This window comes from Miniopterus natalensis, chromosome 1 (genome assembly GCF_054644295.1).
Source record: "Miniopterus natalensis isolate mMinNat1 chromosome 1, mMinNat1.hap1, whole genome shotgun sequence".
NCBI lineage: Eukaryota > Metazoa > Chordata > Mammalia > Chiroptera > Miniopteridae > Miniopterus > Miniopterus natalensis.
The window spans coordinates 105,045,663-105,069,061 of NC_142081.1; the positions used below are offsets into that span (position 1 = coordinate 105,045,663).

A 23,399-nucleotide genomic window follows, 5' to 3' on the forward strand; every position below is an offset into this window, starting at 1 on the left:
CCACTGCTGAGTAGAATAAAGGGGACACAGAGTTATCAGCGTAACAAGGTAGGTCCCAGGATTCCAAAACTATTTCTCACAGCTTCTGCATATTATTTTGGGCAGGAATTAGATGCAGTTAGTCGAGAATAAGATAATAACAGACTGAAGTCACAAGTAGTTTTCCCTGAAAAAAAACAAACCTTCATAATATTTACTAACACCACGAAAGAATACAACAAAGAAACCCCAATTCAGAAATGAAAGCATATATATAAATATTATGTGTTTAGTATTTCTATTCTTTTTTGTAAGGGTATGTTTAGCACTTGAAGTACAGTTGGATTTTACAGTGGATGTTGGGTGGTAATAAAGAATGGGAGGAACTTTTAGTTCTGTGGAATCAAAGCAGTCTCCCCTACCTCCAAGTGCCTATTTAAGCACCTGGCTTCTGTCCATCATCCTGAAGGGATGATTACTGGATGAGAACAGGGCAAAACGTGTTCTAATGGCATGACAGAAACCAGGCCAAGTGACCAGGAAAGAGATTTCACAGACGGTTGCCCACAAACTGGCCATCCTCTTTTCTAAAAGGAGGTTTTGTGATGAAGCCACAGGTTGAGAAAGTCCACAGAGGTTTCCTTTTATAAATTCTTTCTGTGTTTCAGACCAGAGGATATAACCAAAGTCTCATAACTTCACATTATTTAAGAAATCTCTTTCTTTCTTCACTCTAATGAGCTTTGTCTATTTCTAAAGAAATCATCAAAATGGCAGTTACTAGAAGACTCCGGATATAACTGCAGGCGGAGACCTGCTTTGCAGTCAGATCCAGGCCAGTGGTTCTTAGCAATATGATAAGAACTGTTATTTATGCCCTAATCTTTTTCTTATGCTAGGAGTCTTAGCCATAGATCTTTTGCTTATTCTTAGTCACAGCAATTCAGTTTCAATAACTAGTTTCCTTTATTCACATCTAAATCCACTTTATTAATTCCAGTTATATGTTTGGGAGAAAATAAATGTTCCTAGAAGACAAACAGCATACCTTCCAGGCTCCTCTCCAACTCACTTGACCACCTCTTGCTCCCTGCCTAAATGATATTCAGCACATTCATATTCAGCAATGGACCACCCACGTGTGTAGCAGCAGCATTTGCCAAGAAGTTAATGTGGCCTATAAGTACACCATTGAACATTCAGCTCCCGCAACCTTAGAGCCACTGGGTCAGTTCATTCATCTGTTCCCCTCCATGCGCACATCTCAACTAATGCTTCTTTGAATAAACACACAGCTTTTAGATGTTTTGGAACTGCTAAGTTTTTTAGGAAATGTATAACTTTAAGGAAGACATTTATTTGCAGCTTATTATATATTCATTATATCTGAGTTAAATGTTTAATAAAATACATATAGTTCTCATTCTAGACATTCAGTCAGTCCTTACCTTTATTAACTCCTGTGTTGATGATACTTTTAGATAGTGATATAATAATGCAATTCTGATTGAGTCCCAGAGGTAAATTTTAATTTAAGTTTCTGTATTCTCAATGGGCAGAGTAAGGATCTTTTTTAGATTAGTGGAAGTAACATTTTACTAGGAAACCCACCAGCTTGAACAGTGTTTGTGTGTGACTTTGGAGAAAAATGCCCCTTTCCTGAAGCAGATGTGTCTCCTATACCAGGCACACATGGCTGCAAGAAGAATAGAGCCTGGATTTCACTCACATACCCCTTTACCCACACACACTTTGTAGTAGGATGTGAGATTAAAAGGGCTTTGACAGTGTGGGTTCAGAATGTAGCTTTGTTACTCACTAGTTGCTTATTACAAGGCAAATTGTTTAAGGTCACTAATCTTCACTTTCATCTTTTGTAACAGGAAACAGATAAGAATATTCTCATTCTGCAGGGCTTGTGGATATTACAAAATGTAATATATGCAAGTTGATTAGCATAGTGCCTGACAAATAACAACAAACGTGCCTTTAAAAAGTCTGGCTTCTGTTTGGGAAAGATTAGGCACTCATTCTTCCTTTAGCCTAGAAAGAACTGTTTCATCTTCAGATTAAGCTTTCTCCTAATGCTTTAGAAACTACAATTAGGATATTTTCTGTGGCCAATGAGAAGATGGGAAGCAGCCTTACAAAGTCATGAATAGAAAGACATCAATGCAAAAGTGTTTCATGGTGATTTCATGAGAACTTATCCATCTACACAGATATATTTGTAGCATAAGGCAAGAAAAATTCAGCATCTGAAGGATTTTACAAGACTGAACAAAAATAAATTGAACCTCTGAAATTGAAATGTCACATTGCCTGGGATTTTTCCCTTTGTTTCGGCACACTCTATTTGAAATTTTGTATATCGGTATTTTTGCACACAGTTTTTTAGTTACATAATTCAGATTTACATAGAATTTGTCCACACTATACACAACCTCAAGGGAAAAGTGTGTTGCCTGTTCCTTGACTGTCCTTTTGATAGAAGCTGGAATAAGAAAAAAAGCATAGAAAAGCAAAGTGACTGACTTTTGGATTACATACCAAAAGTACTTTGTAGGTTCCCAGAACAAACAAGGAAACATTTTGGAAGTTTATAGACCCTAGTACATAGGCAGAAATTTTGGTCATTCCATATACTGCCTCATAAATATTCTTGTATATTTAAGCGGGATCCAGATACTATTTATGCTTCTTTTCTGGTCCATATAAAAATTAGCAATTGAGCTTCTAAATTCCTAAATACTTCAGTGATTTGATTACCCAGCAGTATTTCTTAAGTGTGGGATGCATAGAGTGAGCCCAGGAAAACAGAACTGTTCAAAGAATAATGGTGTACTAACTATTAGTACAAAACAGGAGACTTGTAACAAGGATGCAGTCACTACACAATAAGAGATCTGTGCTTTTCCCAGAAATTTCACACTATGTATGTAATCACTTTTTATTTCTGGATTTGCTTCTGTCTTATGAAATTTAATGGCATCTATGGAATTTGTTCTTCAATCCTAATTATGTCTCTGCTCCCCATGCCATCACACACATACATATGTGGGAGTTGGCTCATTAACAAACATGGTTGTGATATAAGAAAGAAGTGGCATGACTCTTGAAATGATAGCCTATAAATCTTCAGATGCAAACAAAAGAGAATCACGAAATTAACCTTGAGCCATCATTTCGACATAGCAAATGCAGCACCCCAGACAGCTACTCTGACCTTGTTCTACCCTCGCCCACTGACAAAGTTTGTTGTGTTTCTCTCACCCACTGAAAATTGACATGTACTATTATTAATTAAATGTTGTTTTTTCAATATAAATTGAAGCAAATAGTTTTGTATTCTCTCTGACTTGTATTTGCTTCAGTATTTCCCAACAGAGATATTCCTAATAATTTCATATTATCCTGACATTCCTAAAATAATATACATTGAGGAAGATAGGATTCAGACCCTCTCAGTTTAAAAGCCAGTTTTATATGTATATTTAGGTGAGTGCTGTAATGTCTCTTCTTACAAAATATTCATTTGGACCTTTTTGAGAGACGATCTGCAAGTCAGACAAGTATTGTTTTAGCACAGTAATTATTGTCTTATTGCCCTTCAAGATTTGCAGCTTAAGCCAAGTAATATTCCTTTGCATGTTTACCCTTCCCAACCTCTGTAAAGACTAAAATAAGTTAATATTTTTGAAAGTACTTTGTAAACCAAATTTCTATATAAATTTGAGATATAGTTTTCATCTCTCAAGATATTTTCTTGCTCAATGAGTTGATGATTGCAATGGTTAATTAAATAGAGTAACCTTTAAATAGCAACCCCAGACATAGAATTCTGGTATGTGTCTCAAATATTGGATAGGGTATTGGTGAGCAAAGGCCCTAGGGCAAGAGCTATGGTCTACAAAGGGGCAACTGAAGTACAGTAATAAACAGCTGCCTTTTTTTTCTTTCCCTTCATAAGAGTTTCCTCTCCACCAATAGTCAACCATTTCTATTCCCAGAGGAGCTTGCCAGATTCTTTTTCTTTAGAACATGTGATTTTTATACACATAAGACTGACTTAGATATTTCTAAGTAAAATATCAGTGGACTTATAGTTTTTGCTTCCAAAGTTTCTCTAAACCCTTAGCAATTTCTTATTTGAGTGCCAAATGTGAAAGTCAAATGTTTCATCAAGTCCAAATAATCTTTTAAAAAATTTGGGCCAGATCCTGATCTAAGCCTATTTTGAAAAAAACAAAAACTTATCCAGATTTTGCATTTTTTTGACAAAGTAAATTTACAGTTTTGAGTAAAAGCGCTATTCATTTAAGCTGAAATCTTAACAGGTAAATGCATGTGTTTGTTTTAAATTACCCAAGACAACTATAAACATTTGGTGTGTAAACCAATAAAAATCTTGTGTAAATATTTTGTTTTCTAGGTGGATGCCTAAAAGGGGTCAGAGGTGACTCAATTGTATTGAAATAGTGTTTCATAAAAGTTTAAAGAAAATAAATGGAAGCTCATTTAAATTTGTCTAGCTTAGTTTTAAAACTGCTTTAAGATCCTGTGCTTCTGAACAATAACAATGAACCAACTATGGAACTATTCATAGAAAGTTTTATTTATTTTACTTTTTTTTTTCCTTTCTTGTTTTGTAGGGGAGGATAGAGTAGGAGGTTAATGTTTATTGAATACTTACTGTTTCTCCAGTACTATGAAAGTTTTTTTAAATAAAGACTATATCAAATAACTTAAATAGAACAAATTGTGTACAGGGCGGAGCAAACGTATGTTTACAGTTGTGAGTACACAAGGCACAGAGTTTATTTTTGTGTTATTATTTATGAATTATTATATTAGTTTTCATGTGAACAACTGTAAACCTACTTTTGCCCTACCCTGTATTTTGATCCATTTGAATCTCCAGAGATATCTTTTCAACCCATCTAACTTCATGAAATAATTATATTTTTGAGAACCAAAAAGCCTAATTGAAAGAGTCCTTACCAATAACAAAACAAATCTGTTATTATTATTATTATTATTTGCTGATTACACTATACTTATTAATTCTTTATATGGCAGAAACCTACACAAATGAAGTGATGAACTCTTTTAAGAAATGTTTTAAGCTGGGGGAGGATTTTTACATGGGAAACATCACATTAGTTTCCAACAGATGTGGATATGTATGGCTTGGACATTTAGAGGTTTAGTAAAACCTTGTCATTTCAGAGGTTTGGTAAAACCCTGTCATTTCAAGAAGCAATTATTAAGCTATATTACTTCTGAAAGCCTATTTGGTTGCTCACTTACTTCAGTCTGAGTAATTTGTCTCCTAATCATCAATGGCAGGATTCTTGGTAAAAAAAAAAAAAAAAGAGTCTTTGCATTTTATCATTATTTTAATATTTTCTACCTCTCAGCAAATAGGCCTGGAAGCCATTTTCTTGATCTTTAATTTAATGGTCTTGACCTTCTTAGAAATTAAGGAAAAGGCTAAATTATTAATATATGAAGATGACTCTTAGGAACTTATAAAAGTCAGTCTTGTGTTCATTCTATATTTCAAATATTGAAATAAAAATTATTTTAACTTAGACAATTTAAATTCATTATAGTTAAATAATTTCACAAGTAGATATTTCTAAGAATATATTTCTTCTAAATATCTAATCTTTTAAGAAGTAGTTGTAAAGAAAAATTGAATTACGATAGGAGAATATATTCAAGTGAATGTAAGTTACTAAAGCAAATTATATTAAAAGGCTAAGTTATAATTTTTCACACAAGTCTAAGTATGTTCTTTCAATGTTTTTTGTTAACTAGGAAAAGAATATTGCTACCTCTTTAATTACTTAATTATTATTGTGCTTTAAGCTAATGCATTTTAATAAAGAATGTGATTTGTATGAAGCTATTTCATAAGTATATCATGATAACCCTATATGGCATTTTCTCCAAATGCATTTTATTAGATTATTTTAATGATCCTAATCAACTTCAAACCTATGTGGATCAAGAAAGAAAATTGAATGCTTAATAACTGAGATTTGTCTACTCTTAGGTAATGTACACACACATTATCCCATTTTGCTCTATATCAATTTTTGTTATTCCAGTAATATTTTTGATGATCTATTGATTATCCAGCAATTTTTGTTTATTTTAATAAAATTTTAAGGAAAATTTCTGTAAAGATTTTTACTGACATGTCTACAACTAAACTGACATTATATCATTTACCCTAAAAAATAATAATAAATCCCTAAAAGTAAACCAACAGGAATTATTTTAAAATATTTTTTTCTGCATTACAACTAGAAAATGATGAAATGGTTTTTCAAAGTCCTACTGAAATTAATGATACATATTTTGAGTGTTCTGTTCTGGGGAGATAGTTTCATTAATTATATTGATGTTATAATAGAAGAAATAGTAATTTAATAAAGAAAGGATAGTTATGATTTGGGCACCAAAAAAAAATAAAAGGTAAGAATTTAAAAGCAGAAAGAAATCACACAGAAAATTGTTTCTTTTTAACTTGTCAAGATGTGTGAGGATAAAACTAGAGTTTTAGGAACGTTCAGCCTTTGCCACTGAGTCATCAGAATATAGACAGGAGAAGAGCAATCAGGAGAAATGTTCACTGGTTCATTTATTAAACACACACAAGCTAGGAGCCTTTTATTGGTGTGCAGTGAGAAGACTGAAATTTGACATTATCAGAATAAACTGCAATAGTTACAATCAATAGACAATCTAAAAAATGGATCTGCAAATGCAAGAGAGAAAAGAGGTAAAGATGGGTAGGCAAGGTTTCCTTTCATAAAGGAATTTAGCCATAAATCCCATAAAGCTTGTTCCCAGTTTCTATTGCTGTATTTCCTTCATAAAAATGCTTTACACATAGTATTAGGAATTTATCAGTTCATAACGTAAATTCATGAACATACATTTGTTGAAAATATTGTTTTAGTGACTAGATTTTATTTAAATGATGCTAAAATTTATTTTTTTAAGTTATTCCAGATATGAAATAAGAACACTAACTAATACAGATTACTTTAAAAATGTCAATTTGGGGAGAGTGAGAAATTTATTTCTTTAACAGTTTTATTTTGAAAAGGCATAACCTACAAAGAAAATCATAATGTGACCAAGGGAACTATATCTTATGCTTGGGCAAATTGGAAAGCTTTCTATAGAGATCCCAGTGATTTTTAAAGACTGACACAACTATCACTAATTTTATTATTTAGCCAGTCAATAAACTTGCTCTCCAGGACTGTGAGTTCTAAAGAAAGTCTTGAGTGCTAAAGTGTGGTCATTGAGCAGTCTGCCTTAGTGTGGTTTTCAGAGTCCTGATTCCAGCAGAAGAAAATGGACCCATATCAAGGTTGAATAAAAGCAGTTATGTTGCAAATTCAAAATAATGTCACAATAACAGCTACTCATTTAAAAACATATTGACTGTCTCTAAATGGGAAAAGAAAATATAGAAAAACACTTCTGCATTTCAAATACAAAGGCATTTAACCTAAAGGATTTAGTTGGGTTCTAAATTGTTACAAGTCTTGCAATATTTTTTACTTTTTATGAACCCTAAACAATCATTGACTGAGAGATGTTGTCATTGATTTCACAGCTGTGTAATTTAGTTGTTATGTTTTTGTTTTCTGCACACATATTGACAAGGTATTCCCGTTGAACAAACTCTTGATGACACTCAGTTTTATTGCTGCTATGACATTCATCTTAACTCTAGGATAAATTGTTCTTCATCAGATGCAATAGTTTCTTTTGTTAAGTATAACTTACATGTTTTCCATTTTTTTCATTTCTTCTTCATATTAATTTACCGCCTTTCTAGTCAAGGGAGTACAGGCAGAATCAATCAATTTAGTAATAATTCCTCTGTTACTTACTTTTAACGAGATAAAGACTAGTATTAAGTATCATATAACTAAATACGAAACATATATAACACACACAAGTACATTGATTCTTTTAAAAAAATTCCTTTGACTTCAAAAAAGTAAACCTTTTTATTCTCAGAGTACTCCTTATGCCTTATTTCGTAACATTTTTACATGGCTTTACATCAAAACTATAAAGTTCCAGAAGGACAGCACCCACCTACAAGGTAATGCAATTCTTCACTCCTTTTCCAGGATGAGAGGCATAAAGTTCTTTCCATCTCATTTAGAAACTCGGTGCCCATACAGTCTCTGAAGATTGAAAATTTAGGAGTCTCCCCACAACATCCACTCAGAGGACTAGCGTTAATTACTTGTATTTATGCAATAGTTCTGTTTTAAAGACTGTCTTCTTACTGGTTTCCTGCCAAGAGTTTTTTCACTTATCTGATCTCTTCTCTTTTTACTCACTAGATATAATCATAAAATATAAAGTGGGTTTATATCATATTCCTGATTAAAAACTTAGAAAAATCCCAATTTCTGTAGAAGCATTTCTTTTCTTTTTAGTATGACTCAAGATTCATTAATTTCAAGAAAAGGTAATTATGCTTCCAACAATTTCATGTTCTTTCTTCTGCCCTATGAAGGAATGTGAGCTACATAGATTTTTATGTATATTATGCCTAATAAATTGTAACAAGTAATTCATTGCCTTAGTCTGTGTGTCTAAACACAATATGACTCACTCCAAAAGCACTTAACTAGTGTTGATCAGCTTTTATTAAAAATGCATACAGGCAGAGAACTCTGATTCCTGTGATTTTTAGAAGTATTTTTTTTAAATCAGCACATCATCAGTGTTTCTGTTTGCCATAGATTTATGCATTACTTTCCTTGTACCCATAAATACAGCTTTGAAAAGTTTTAAATTGTTATATTATGTTTGATACTTCTCAAGTGTGTTTTTAAAATTCTTTCATTATTACCATATTGAACATTGATGAAGCTCTCATTTAATTCTTTGATGTCACTGAGTTATTTCAAACTGGACAATAAAAATCAGTCGATTCAATATAAGATTTTTCTCCCACTGATGAGTACTGGTTAAAATAATTTTAGAATGATTGAACTATAGGGTAAATATAAAACATCTTATCATATCAAACAAGACACTTCATAAATTAGCACTGACCTGACTCCCTGTCTTATTTAATTACTTGTGTTGTGTTAGCCATAGTAGTAAGAGTTGATAAGAACATTTATGTTATTCAAAAGCACACAGTGTGGTAGAAAAGATGGGTATGGCACGTTACAGTCACACCAGATCTCGTGTCAGTTCTAAAATATTGTCTCTTACTCATTTTTCTCTTCCTAAGGCCATACGCTACTTCCCCCCTTCTCTTATGCCCCCACCAGCCAACCTTATCTGTCTGAGGAATTTCTTCTCTTTCAAGATCAATAAAGATGTTAGATAGGTTCCCTGTGAAGCCTACTTTTGGTTTCAATAGACAATATTAATTGTTCTACTATAGAAAGTCCCATAGAGTTTGTTTACCATTTTCCATTGTATTTCTTTAGTTGCTTCATACATAATTATTTATAAATTCCATTTCATGGTTGCATCAGCTGTAGTCTAAGTCCGCTGTTTATTATCCTCTTTAGTCATCAAAAAGGGGCATTTCCCTGCATGTTACTAATCTTGTATTTTGAGTTCATATTCATTGAGGTTTGAGTTGGAGAAACCTCTGCAGTCTGAGCTGCAAGCATGTTCTTTAAGAACCACTTTATACTAGATCCGCTGAAGCACTGCAGTGGTATCTCTAGCCAAGGATGATTTGTTTCTTAATATAGTATTTTTGTCATCTTCCTATGCTGGTGAGGGGCAGCTTTTTTCTAGGATACCTTATGTCTGAGGTTGCTGTTTTTACTGATCTTGATCGAATGTGTTGTCTTAATTTCCAATTTTCCATCTTGGACTGGCCCATTAACCTTCTCCCTTATGGCTCTAAAACTCAGCTCCCAAGGGTACAAAGTAACAGCACTTCTTTTCTCTCTAAGCCCATTAATTGTTTGGTTTCCAGTTCTTTGTTTTTTGACCCCTGCGGAATAATCATCTTTCTTGCTTGTAAACATAAGTATGCATCTAAAAATATTTTTATTATATTTTAAGCTAGCATTTTTAGACCAAGAGAGTGACATCTCATAGCTTCTTATCTTTTACTTTGAGTTTTACACTTAAAATCATATTTTGAAACCTCAATTCAATTACTTTTCAAAAGTTATTCACAAAATAGAATGAATTTACTTTTACATAAATTCTATGTAAAATTTTGAATGACAATTTTTTTCTTATGTATATTTTAAGAATATTTTAAAATCTAGGATCTTTTTATAATCATACATAATGTAACTAAAAATTATCTGTTAGTTTAGATAATGAATGTAGTTCTAGGTCAGTTAATCCAAAAGCATTTAAACTGGAACAACTTTGCATAAAAATAAAACTAGAATATAAGAGAGAAAGAATACATTCTTGATATGTTTGCTGGAAGGACCAAAAAAAAAAAAAAAAAAATAGACCTGGAGGAAAAATAAAAAAATGTTATGAATTCTTTCTTTGCTCATCCAGCAGGTATCATGTTGTAAGAGCCTAGAATTATTATAAAGATATTTTCTTAGTACTCCTGTGTGCTTACAAAATGAATGTAAAAACAAATATGATTCTCTGTGAAATCAGAGAAGAAATGTGTGTATGTTTTTTAAAGTTTTAAGATGCATTTCTCAAATGAAATCAGAAAGTACTTTTTCTTTGTAAAATTTATCCAAAAGTGATTTAGTACAAAGTTTGCCCTGAGACTTAGACTAACATATCTAGACTTAACTATCACTATTAAAAGTTATTTTTATTAGTAATTATATTCTACTCATCAATAGTATTTATGCACCATCTAAACACATTTTTCCACCTTTAATTCTAAAGTGGTACAGTTATTCAACTAAAACAAAACTTTATTTTATTTTAATTTCATGAATCAAGCTCAAAATTTTAAATGGGTCCTTTTGCATTTGATTATTTATATTGATTTCAGTATGTCATCACCATTTTTATAGTTTCTAAATTTCATTGTCATATGACATTGAATAGATTATCTCTAAATTATTTTCTAATCTAATGTTACATTAAAATTATTACATATGATATCACTCATGTAATAGAGATATATCAATGCAGAAAAATATCTTTTAAATACTTTGGAAAGTCTGTGTAATATATTGTCTGCAATTAAACAGAAAGATGATGGTAGAATTTTACACTGTAACTAGGTCTATTTGGATTATTTAAATGAGAGATAGATTGTAGCTTAATTTTTTAAATTTTTATAGAATTAATCAAGGTGACATTGTTTAAAAATTTATATACGTTTCAGGAGTTCAATTCTATAACACACCATCTGTATACTGTATTGTGTGTTACTACCCCAAGTCAAGCCTCCTTCCATCACCATTCATCCCCCCTTTGACCTCCCCTACTCCCAGTTCCTCTGGTAATCACCATACTGGTGTCTATGTTTATGAGCTTTTATTTGTTTGCTTTTGGCTTAATCCCTTCACATTTTTCACCCAGCCTTCCAGTCCCCCTCCCCTTTAACAGCCCACACTCTTTTTTGTGTCTATGAGTCTATTTCTATTTTGTTAGTTTATTTTGTTCTTTAGATTCCACATGTGAGTGAAATCATATGGTAGTTATCTTTCTCTGACTGGCTTATTTCACTTAGCATTATATCTCCAAGTCCATCTATGCTGTCGCAAAGTGAAGATTTCTTCTTTTTTTACAGCTGAATAGTATTCCATTATGTAAATGTATGACAGCTTTTTTATCCACTCATCTGCTGATGGGTACTTGGACTGCTTCCAAATCTTAGCTATTATAAGTAATGCTGCAATAAACATAGAGGTGCATTTATATTCTTTCTAATTAGCTTTCCACAGTGGCTGCACCAATCTGCATTCCCATCAGTAATGCACTAGGATTCCCTCTTCTCCACATCCTCACCAGCACTTGTTTGTTGATTTACTGATGATAGCCATTCTGGCAGGTGTGAGATGGTATCTCATTGTGGATTTAATTTGCATGTTTTTATGATTACTGGTGTTGTGCATTTTTTCATACATCTATTGGTCATCTGTATGTCCTCTTTAAAATATCTATCCAGATTTTTACCCATTTTTAATTGGAATGTTTGTTTTTTTGGTCTTGAGTTTTATAAGTTCTTTATAAATTTTGGATATTAACCCCTCATCAGATATATCATTCGTGAATGTTTTCCCATTTAGTAGGTTTTCTTTTTATTTTGTTGATGGATTCTTTTGCTGTGCAAAAACTTTTCAGTTTGATGAAGTCCTGTTTGTTTATTTTTTCTTTTGTTTCCCTTGCCCAAGGAGATCTATCAGAAAATACATTGCTAAGAGAACTGTCTGAGATTTTATTACTTATGTTTTCTTGTAGGACTTTTATGCTTTTGAGTTTACTATTTAAGTGTTTTACTACCTTGGATATAGATCTTGAGAAACAAATTCATATAATAACAAGGTCATGAGGTGTGTGTTTTTTAACTTCCAGGTGGAGCTGCTTCAATAACCTTAGAAGTATTTATTTAGAAAGACAATCAGTACTAGAAGTATGGCAATTTGCATTTATGACATGTAGTCAATTACTCTCTTGGCAATCAACAAAAAGCAGGATTAGACTACAGATAATAGAAACATGAAATGAAATTTATAAATAAGTTTGCTCAAAACAATTGAGATAATACAGCTAACAATAGACAAATATTCCATAGTACCCTATTAATTTGAGACTGAGAGATAAATTAATAGCCATCTTGTGGATGGTTATTCATTTCAGCCCTGCTAAATGACATTGACAAAATACCTCTAGTAAAGGGAATCATGATCTACTGAGGAAAGCCAATCCATATTCAGAAAGGATTGGTAGAATATTTCTAAGTAAAAATATGTATTATTTTAAAAATCACTCACTGGTATTCATCTTAATTCAAACATCTGTTAATATTTAGTCTGATTTTCTTTCTCTGTGATAGAGTTTCAACTCTTAGATAACTCCATTTGCCCATTTTTTAAAAGATTTTTTTTCTTTGCCATTCTAAATAGTCTCTAGTTGTGACTCTATACTCTCGGTTCTATGAATACCCACCATTCATTTTATGAAAAAGTGTCACTTAGAACTAAATCTAATACCCCTATGTTTTGCCCTTGGTTAAAGTACAAAAGCAATTGCTCTTTCCCTGCACACACAAAAAAGAAAAAAACATTGAGCCCTCACCAGGTGCTTCAGCTGATTTGAGCATCCACCTGTTCAAGGGGTTGCAGGTTTGACTCAGGCACATACTGAGGCTGTGGGTTTGACCCACAGTCATGGCAGATATGGTAGGCAATGGATTGATGGTTCTCTCACATCAGTTTTCTCTCTCTCACTCTCTTCCTTCCTGTCTCTCTAAAAATTAATAAAAACATATCCTCAGTTGAGGATTAAAAAAACAAAACAAAACATTGAGATTCTTACCTCAAATCAATCTAGACACTACCTCCCTCTAATGAAAACACTGTAGGTTTGTTTACATTAATCACTTAAGCAGCTCATTACTTCATGTACGAGTTTTGGATGTTTATGTTTTTTCTTCCATCACCACTTATCCCCTATATGCCCTTTTTTACACACACACTCCACAATCACCACACTGTTGTCCACGTCCATGAGTTCTCTGCTCAATCCCTCCACCACCCTCCCCACCACCACCACCACCACCACCAAAGCTGTCAGCCTTCTCTTTATCTATGAGTCTGTCTCTATTTTGCTTGGTAGTTTAGTTTGTTCATTAGATTCCATATATGAGTGAGATCATATGGTACTTATCTTTTTCTGACTGGCTTATTTCACTTACTATAATGCTCTCCATGTCCATCCATGCTTTCGCAAAGGGTAAAATTTCGTTTCTTTTTATGTCAGAGTAGTAATCCCTTGTGTAAACGTACCACAGCATTTTTTATCCACTCATCTACTGATGGACACTTGGGCTGCCTCCAAATTTTGGCTATTGTAAATAACACTGAAATGAACATAGGGGTACATATATTCTTTCAAATTAGTCTTTACTACTTTCCACAGTTGCTGCACTAGTCTGCATTCCAACCAACAGTACAGGAGGGTTCCCTTTCTCCACATCCTCACCCAAACATGTTGTTTGTTGATTTATTGATGATAGCCATTTCTGACAAGTGTGAGCTGATATCTCATTGAGCATCTTTTCATATGTTTATTGGCCATCACCTTCTTACACTGTACACATGAATAAACTCAAAGTGGATTAAAGACTTACATGTTAGACTTGAAACCATAAAAATCCTAGAAGAAAACACAGGCAGTAAAATCTCGGACATTTCTTGTAGCAATACTTTTTCTGATATATCTCCTCAGACAAGGGAAGCAAAAGAAAAAATAAATAATGAGACTATATCAAACTAAAGAGTTTTTGCACAGCAAAGGATACCATAAAATTAAAAAAAAAGACAACCCACTGAATGGCAAACATATTCACCAATGATACATCTGATAATGGATTAATATCCAAAATTTATAAATAACATAAAACTCAACACCAAAAAAAAGAAGCAATCCAATTTAAAAATGGGCAAAAGAGCCCTGGCCAGTGTTGCTTAATGGTTAGAGCGTTGACTGGTGCACTGAAGGGTCGTGGATTCAATTCCCGGTCAAGGGCACATACCTGGGTTGCAGGTTCACTCATTGCCCCCGTTTGGGGTGCTTGTGGGAGGCAACCAGTTGATGCATCTCTCTCACATCAATACTTCTCTCTCTCTCTCCCTTCCTCTCTCCTCCCCTTCCACTCTCTGAAAAGCAATGGAAAAAATATCTTGAGGTGAGGATTACAAAAAAAACAAAACAAAAAAATGGATAAAAGACCTGAATAGACACTTATCCAAACTGAACACTTATTTTTAATCAAAATCCATAGCTCTTTATTTAGGCTACTACTAAATGTATCTCCTTAAAAACATTTTGAGAAATTTGGTCTCAAATACAAGTTGTCAATGACATTTTGGGTATCAACTTCATCCAGTATATTCTTTTTCTTTCATCTGGATTTTGCTCATAATCTTGTGAACATGAATTTGTGCTATCATTTATTAAGTGAAAATATCATACAAGATAAAAGGAGTAATAAAATGAATGCAATGGCTCTTTTCTAGAGACCTCCTTCTTTGTGAGATTCTTTGTATAAAGTTGATAATCTTTTTTCAGTTCAATTGAATGGATATTTATAGAACATTTTTATAATGTACACAGTGTTGATGTAGGAGATTTTTCCAATTGTCACTAAAATTCAGATATTTAATTCAATATATTTAACTTTACTAATAAACTTGTCGAAAATTAAATTTATTTCATTTCACATTATGTCTTTCCTGGTGACCTTCTCCAAGATAACATAGACCATTGCTTCCATTCTTAGTGTTCAAAATTCATTTATTGTCTGTGATAAAACTTATGAATCGACTCTTCTGTAACTCCTAGACGATAGGTGATAAATAATGAACAAATGTCAAAAACTAGGTAAAAGAAGTTTCTGCATACAGGAACACAGGAGGAAAAATGCAGGAAAGCATTTAATATCTAATATAATAACAGAAAACAGGAAAGATGTTGAATGAGGTATGATAAATGTACGATTTATTAACTCAACATTCAGTAAGAATTGCAAAGATATTTGAAAAGTCTGAGAAAATGCAAGCAAATGCTGTGAATTCATTGTATCCTTGGTGCTTAGTACACTACTTGGCACTTAATGGGCTATCACTAAATATTATTGATTTATTAAGTAAATGTAGTGTTGGTAAAAATAAATAAATAATTGGAATGTGTGAAAAATCTACATTTCAGAGCATCAGGAAGTTGGACCTGTAATTCCAAATTCCAAGTGGTCTGTGAACTACTCAATATGAAAACAAAACAAAACAAAACCCCCAGATGTTTTATATATGTTATATATGCACATCATATATTCTTTTTTTTTTTAAACATATCTTTATTGATTTCAGAGAGAGGAAAGGAAGGGAGAGAGAGAGAGATAGAAACATCAATGATGAGAGAGTCATTGATCAGTTGCCTAGCCTGCAAGCCAGGCACATGCCCTGACCGGGAATCAAACCCCGATCTCCTGGATCTTAGGTTGATGCTCAACCACTGAGCCACGCCCGGCTGGGCCCACATCACATATTCTTAAAATAAAACTATTATTGACAGAAATCCTTGTGATATTAAGTTTTGTTTAGATAATTTTAAATTTATTGACTAGAAACATGGATAATATATACGAAACTTTTTATTTTCACTGATTTTTTTTTTTGACAGAATTAGTTGTTCAGTTGCTGATATTCTTCTTTTGGCTTCTTGGGTGCCACATTAAAAAAAAATTATTCTGTTCACTGGTTGTTCCATCTCAGGCTTTTGTGGGTGTTATCTCCTCCCACATCTCTTAACCTGGGTTGATCCAATGGTCACACCCAGTTTTCTTCTCTGTCTTCTCACACTTTCTTGATTATCTCATGAGTCTCAGGGCCGTAAGTTTAAAATCTATGTACATGTCCATGATTAGCAAGATATATCTCTAACCCTGGCCTTTCCTGAATTCTAGACTAGTATATCCCACTTGATGTATGCATTTAGATCATTCAAGTTGTCCAAAATTAACTCCCTGATTTTTGCTCTGGCTGTGTAGCCCAGTTGGTTGGAGCATCATCTCATACACTGGAAGGTAGCAGATTTAATTCCTGGTCAGGGCACATACCTGGGTTGTGGGTTCAACCCCTCCCTTGGGGCATGTACTGGAAGCTGCCTGTTGATGTTTCTCAAATCTCTCTCTCTCTGTCTCTCCCTTACCTTCTCTCAAAAAATTAGTGAACATGTTCTCAGGTGAGGATTTAAAAATATATTAATAACTCTCTTATTTTCTCCCCCCAAATTTGACTATCCCCAAACTTTACATCTTAGTTGTTGGAAATTCTAATCTTCCAATTTTTAAGCAAACACCTGTAATCATCCTTGACTCCTCTTTTCCTCGAAGACTGCTGATCTAATCAACCAGGAAATCTTGCATCTATTCTCAAAATTCTCTAGAAAACTGATTAGATATTAATAAGACTTTTCAAATACAAGAGTAAGTTATAGAACTCAGTAGAACATGGTAAAAAGGCCAAAAAGACCCAGTATGTTTACTGTAACATGCCATCATTCCAATTTAACATTCTTTCTGTTTTTAGGAAAGGCCTATGCTCCAGAATTTTATTACGACACCTACAATCCTGTGTGGCAGAACAGACACCGTGTTTATTCCTATAGTCTACAGTGGACACAAATGAATCCTGATGCGGTGGATCGGATTGTGGCATACCGGCTGGGTATCAGGCAGGTGAGAAATTTAATTGGCTTTTTTGTCCTTGTTTTTGTCTTTGTGAAGACACTGTAACTATGGTCAGTTGCTATAAATTTTTAATTATTTTGCATTAATTTCTAAACATATTTTCTTATATCAAAGATAAAATAACTCTACATATAACTGTTTCTAATTATTTATAAATCTTGGAAATTAATTTATGCATATTCTACTATGACAGAATATATCTTTTGGGCCTTCTAAATCCTTCATCACTAGATATGTTATAGAAATTACATATTATAATTACTATGAAAGAAACATCTGAGGTGTTCTCACACTTCCCTATACTGCATAATATTTTGTCTTATTTTGTAAGAAGCTAGAAAACTTATATTTTTTTACTCAAAGTATATACGGGATGTTTTAAAGTTAATTTAACATGTATGAAAGATAGAAATATTTTAGTAAAATCAGAAGAAACAGTCAAGTCTGATTGATTTTCTCAGGTAGTTATAGTTTATGTGAAAATGTGTTTTTCAAAAGTACCACTGTTAAATTCAGTTATCCCCTATTGGTATAAATGATATTTTTGAAATTTAAATGTAGGTCTATACAGTGTTTTCTGTTTAGTGTATGATCTGGGGTGACTGTTTCAGCATAGCAAAACAGTTTCAAAGATTTACTTATTTTGAAGATTTATCTATCAGCTCTATCTCACTATTTTGCATTATACACAGCTTTGTAAAGTATGTTTTCCACTTCCTTAAGGAAATAATAGAGTAGCATTTTGAGTTTGGACAATAGAAGGGAGAAAAACCGATCAATGATCAGCAATCCACTCAGGGGTACTGTCGTAAAAGCAATGCTTTCTATCGGGTTCACAGTTATAATAAAAGACAGTATAACATACTGTACTCAAATTAAGAAACATTTTGCTTTGAATATTTTTATCCTACATGTCTAATAATCTAAAAAAATATTTTCTTAGTGAATACATCTTGGCATTTGCTAATCACTGCTTCCTTGTATTAAGTATTCCCAGGTCACTGACAGCAGACAGCAGTGGATCATTCAGAAACTTTCTCTTTACTTCAGCCCCTAAGTAAATCTGTGTATATCCCAAATCCATATCAAAATTGTTTTAATTTGTTATTCATTGATAGAGTCATAATTTCATCTTTAGTTTCTCTCTCTATTCCTCACTTACACTTTATTGGAATATGTGGGTAACTGCCCACGGTGCCCTGTATGCTGAATGGCTGCCTGTTGAAAGTTTTCAGAATTTTCCCAACTCTGTTCGTCAATCCCTTCTCAAAACCTTTGTTCCCAATGCCTCCATTGTGAATGCAGGTCACCTTCTCTGTAATTCAAATTTAACAGGAAATCGGTTACCATTGGAGTTTCTCCCACAGAGAGACAGATAGCAGAATTAGACTTCCTCCTAAGAGTAATCAAATTAATTAAAGCTCTTCCTACTCCTCATATCTTGTATTCATTATTAATAAACTACCTCCTGTAATATATGTTGCTAGTATTGCTATCCTATTTTTTTTTTTTCAATGACACTTGATTTCCTTTGATTTCATTTCCCTAACATTAGAATCTCCTCTAACGTTTGGTCTTTATGTGTCTGATCATAAAACTAGTATATAACTCCCTGATGTGCAGTGACATACATCTTTCACTCACTGTGTTGTTCCTTGTGAACAAATTAGATAATTTTGCCTTTCTCTGCTATTTTAAAATAAATTATATGTGTACATATGTATATATAAATTTCCCTTTACAATGTTTTGCTAAAACTATAAATTCCAGACACATCTGGCTTCCAACTCTAGCCAACCTAGCCTTAGCATTTGTAAGCTATATAATCTTGAGCAGATTTCTAAACATGCCTAAAAACAGTTTCCTACCTGGTGAATTAAAGATAATAATACCTGTTGGGCAATGGGAGTGTAGAGTGGAATACATTCCCTATTTTTTCCACAGGCCAGGTTCCCTTGTGAATGGCACTCCTTGCACAAACATCTGTGGCAGTCTTGCACTCACCTGCCAAGGTTGTGTAAAGGTTAAAGAAAAGAATTTTAAGAACTTAACATGTCTACAATTTTCATTTTAGTTGTATTTAATAGACTGTATATTCTAGGCCTAAGTATTATTCCAAGCTATGATTTCAAAAACATAATTTGTAGATATTTTCCCACTATGTCTTATTTTTACTTCAAACCCATTGTCCTTCATAATATTCATTCTTTATATATATATATATATATACACACACATAAGAAGAGGGAGAGAGATAGAAACATCAGTGATGAGAGAGTCATTGATCGGCTGCCTCCTGCACGGTCCCGACCGGGGATCAGCCAGCAACCCGGGCATGTGCCCTGACCTGGAATCGAACCCGATTGCCTGGATCCTAGGTTGATGCTCAACCGCTGAGCCACACCCGGTCGGGCCATAATATTCATTCTTTACTGATTCACATTTTGCTCTTCCACTTTGAGTCTTTAAAGCCTTCTTGATCAGGTCAGTAAGTCTGCTACTAATGCTATTCTTTCCAAGTTTGTGGGATTCATGTATCCAGCAGAGGAAAACATATTTCTGTTGTTATAAACCATGGTCCAGAAAACAGTTCCTTTCTCTTACACAATTTTTGAAGCTAATTCTTTACTTGACATAGATAGAATTATTTTCTAGGTTTCTTTGTTCTTAGGATTTTCTTTTATATTTAGAAACAAGTATTGTATTTTCCTAGGGTGCTTTTTAACAATGCCTTATTTTAATTGGTAATGTTATTCAGATACCATATATTTTGCATGGGAGAGAAACCTTGAACTATCTTTTGGGAATGTCTCAATAATTAAGTGTAATGACCTTGTGGTGTTCTGCAATGTGAACCGGTAGGTGATGTTTGTAGAAACAGTGTAAGAGCAGAAAGAGCATTATACACACCTCTTTTCCCCCCACTACCATGTTCTTTACACATAACCTTTACATAAAAAAACTGTCATATGCAAAATAGCCTTAATACAAAACATTTATTTTGAAGATCCTCTTATATAACAATTTATGATAATAGGGCAAAAACATTCTAGACAACAAAACTGATATAGTTCTTTAAGAATATCCCTGTTTAATAATAGGAAACAAAGGTATTCATGTAAAATAAGGTATTTTTCTATATTTTCTTTAAGAAATTTAGATTCCTTCTTTCTCAGGTATGTACATTTAGATATCAACATTGTTTTAAGACATGATCACTTTTGAATCCTGATCTGATGTTCATTGTAATAGTGATTTTATATTACCTGCATATTATCCTTTTCATCTCCCAATCGATCTCAGAACCTTGAATCAATGAGCTTTTGAATGTAATCAACATAAGTTAGGTGATGTTTAAATAAACATTTGGAATGTAACCTAAGCAACATAAGTTTTAAAATGGATATTTTTCTTAATAATTAATAGTTTTATCTTTGATTATGAGACAAGTTTTTTAAGGGATTATTAATAATTTATGTTACATATTTTATGATTTCAAAGTCTTGTTTTAGCCTATATTTTTATTTTGAGCTTATATGTCTAAATAATATTTTCCATCCATAAAATATTTAAGTTATCTAGTGCAAAGTACCTTTCCTTTTAATATCAAATATGGCTTTAATTATATAATACATTATTGTATTAGATGATATCTGAAAAACAAACTTAATCCTTTAATAGCCAATTGCTTTCTAACTAACTCTACTTTGTTTTTAATCCAGAAAATGTAAGAATTTTAATACCTATTTTTAATTTAAGTAAGATTATAAAATTACTTCTGTGTTGTTAAACCCACAGCTGGATGGGGTTGGTAAGCCAAACCCAGCATTTCTCCAGCTTCTTATAAAATTAGTTTCTTCTTGATTACAACTTTATGGTCTATATTTAAATATGATGAGGAAAATTGTCTCAAAATTTGAGAATCTTCGCTTACCTACTTTTATTAAAAGTGGCTGCAGTGCAGCTAGAAGGAAGCATTGGAATTCTGGAAGTATTGTTTTAAAAAGCTTATAAAGAGAAAAATATATCATGTGAAGTTAAAAAATTAATATGTGGAGAAGTTTTTTTGCAAAATCATAATGTCCTTAAATTATACTTTCTAGGCTCGGCTAAGCAATTGTTTAATCTCCTTACACAGCTACTAGCCTCTCAGCTATTTGCTTCATTTGTTGCTTAACAGGAGAGAGAAAAAGGTTATTTGAATGTCTGCTTTCCTTGGTATCTAATGAATTAAGAAACCAGAAAAAATGTTTCTAAGTGATCTGAATATAGCAAACAATGTAAACATAATTTGACTCCATTTGAAACATATGCAACTATAGTTTCTAATAATAAAGTATTTTAGAGTTTTATACTGTTTTCTTTTAGTTGGTCATGGGGCTTTTTATGCTTTTAGCAACTTGCATGATGAAGTACTAGTTTCTGTCACAGTCCACAGATGTTAAAGGAAAATGGTAGGATAAAGTTGAAGTGAAATTGGAATAATGTGCATGATTGACTTAAGCCAATTTGACTAATTTTCTTGAGAGAGATGTTAAGAAGAACCATTTGACATAAGGCATTTAATGCTCATCTAAGGAAATCTGTGGAGAATTGATAGATGACATCTATAATCTGTTCAAATTATGCATGGTATATTGTAGGATATAACAACAGAGGCAGAGGCCACAGTTAGGCATATATGAAGTAAGATTTAGATCAGAGTACTGAAGAGGGAGAGGGGAAAAAATTTAATTAGAATATTTCTTTTTCTTGACCCTGAATGTAGTGGAAAATTGAGCTACCTCAAAGAGACTTTTGAGGTGACAGTATTAAACTATTGACAGAAAAAATATTGAACCAGAGTTTGCAAGTATGCTCATATTTTCAAATTGGGCTTGTTAATTTGAGTAATAGAGGAACATAAAACAAATAATGGTACCCTAGTTAGGAGTATGCTACTAGAATTTGAGTGAGCACTTCCCCTTGAATATTTAAGTTATAGGTTAGAAGCATTAAACATGAGACCTGGAGCTGGCAAAAATATAGAGACATAACTCATAACTTTACTGTATGAAGACGATGATAGGAGTTCTAGTGAAAAAGAAAGAACTGAGAGAAAAATCTGCCAATGTCATGGAAACTAAGGGAAGAGTGTGTGTGTGTGTGTGTGTGTGTGTGTGTGTGTGTGTGTGTGTGTGTGTGTGTGTGGTGGGGTGTACTACTTTTAAACAAAATTTTAAAAGTTATAAAGCCTTAAATTTTTTAAATACCAGATACTGACAAATCACTGTTGCTGTGTTTTTGTTTTGTTTTGCCTTAATTTAAGGTAAATAATTAAGTTTAAAAAGGAATAGGGAAAAATTACAGATAGGTTTAACATTATTCTGTCAATTGATTATAAATCTAATTAAATTTATCTGACCTACCTAGTTGTCCCTGGAATCAGTATTTCATGAAGAAGTGAAGACTGATATATTTCCTTGAATGAAATAATACTTCTTAATTGTTGAAATTATATCTTTTATAATCTGTAAATATATGTTACAGTATTATGGATTCTAAAATATAGATACAAATCAAAGTAACTTTCCGATAGACAAGTGTGTGTGTTGGGGGGGGGGATGTGTGTGTCTGTGTGTGTGGTGTGTTCAGTGTCTTAAATGACTAGAAGTATAGAGTTCAATGGAAAACATTCATTCAACAATTTTTAAGGAAAAAAAAATGGTCAAAACTTTTAATGAAGTATGGATTTTTAGCCCTTTTCTACTTTTCATGCTTCAACACGAGCAAGTTGTTTGAATCCAGATTTATATATATAGTTATAGTCTATATTTGTACTTTTTGTATTTTAGTTATTAATTAACTGAAGGCACTGCCTTCTTTGTGTTATAGCAGTGGTTCTCGTTTTTGATCATGCCACAGAATTATTTATAGGGCTTGTTAAAAAACTGGACTCCACTCCCAGAGTTTCTGGTTTGGTGGGTCTGGGGTATGGTCCAAGCGT

At 32.9% G+C, this 23,399-nt stretch overlaps 1 protein-coding gene across 1 annotated transcript in view; it reads left to right on the forward strand.

Moving 5' to 3' along the window:
• MDGA2 (MAM domain containing glycosylphosphatidylinositol anchor 2) overlaps positions 1-23,399 on the forward strand; it is an 826,450-nt gene that overhangs the window by 724,369 nt on the left and 78,682 nt on the right. Inside the window, exon 10 of the mRNA XM_087824881.1 lies at positions 17,253-17,401. Coding sequence (XP_087681007.1) covers positions 17,253-17,401 — 149 coding nt within the window. The remainder of the gene's footprint in view (positions 1-17,252; positions 17,402-23,399) is intronic.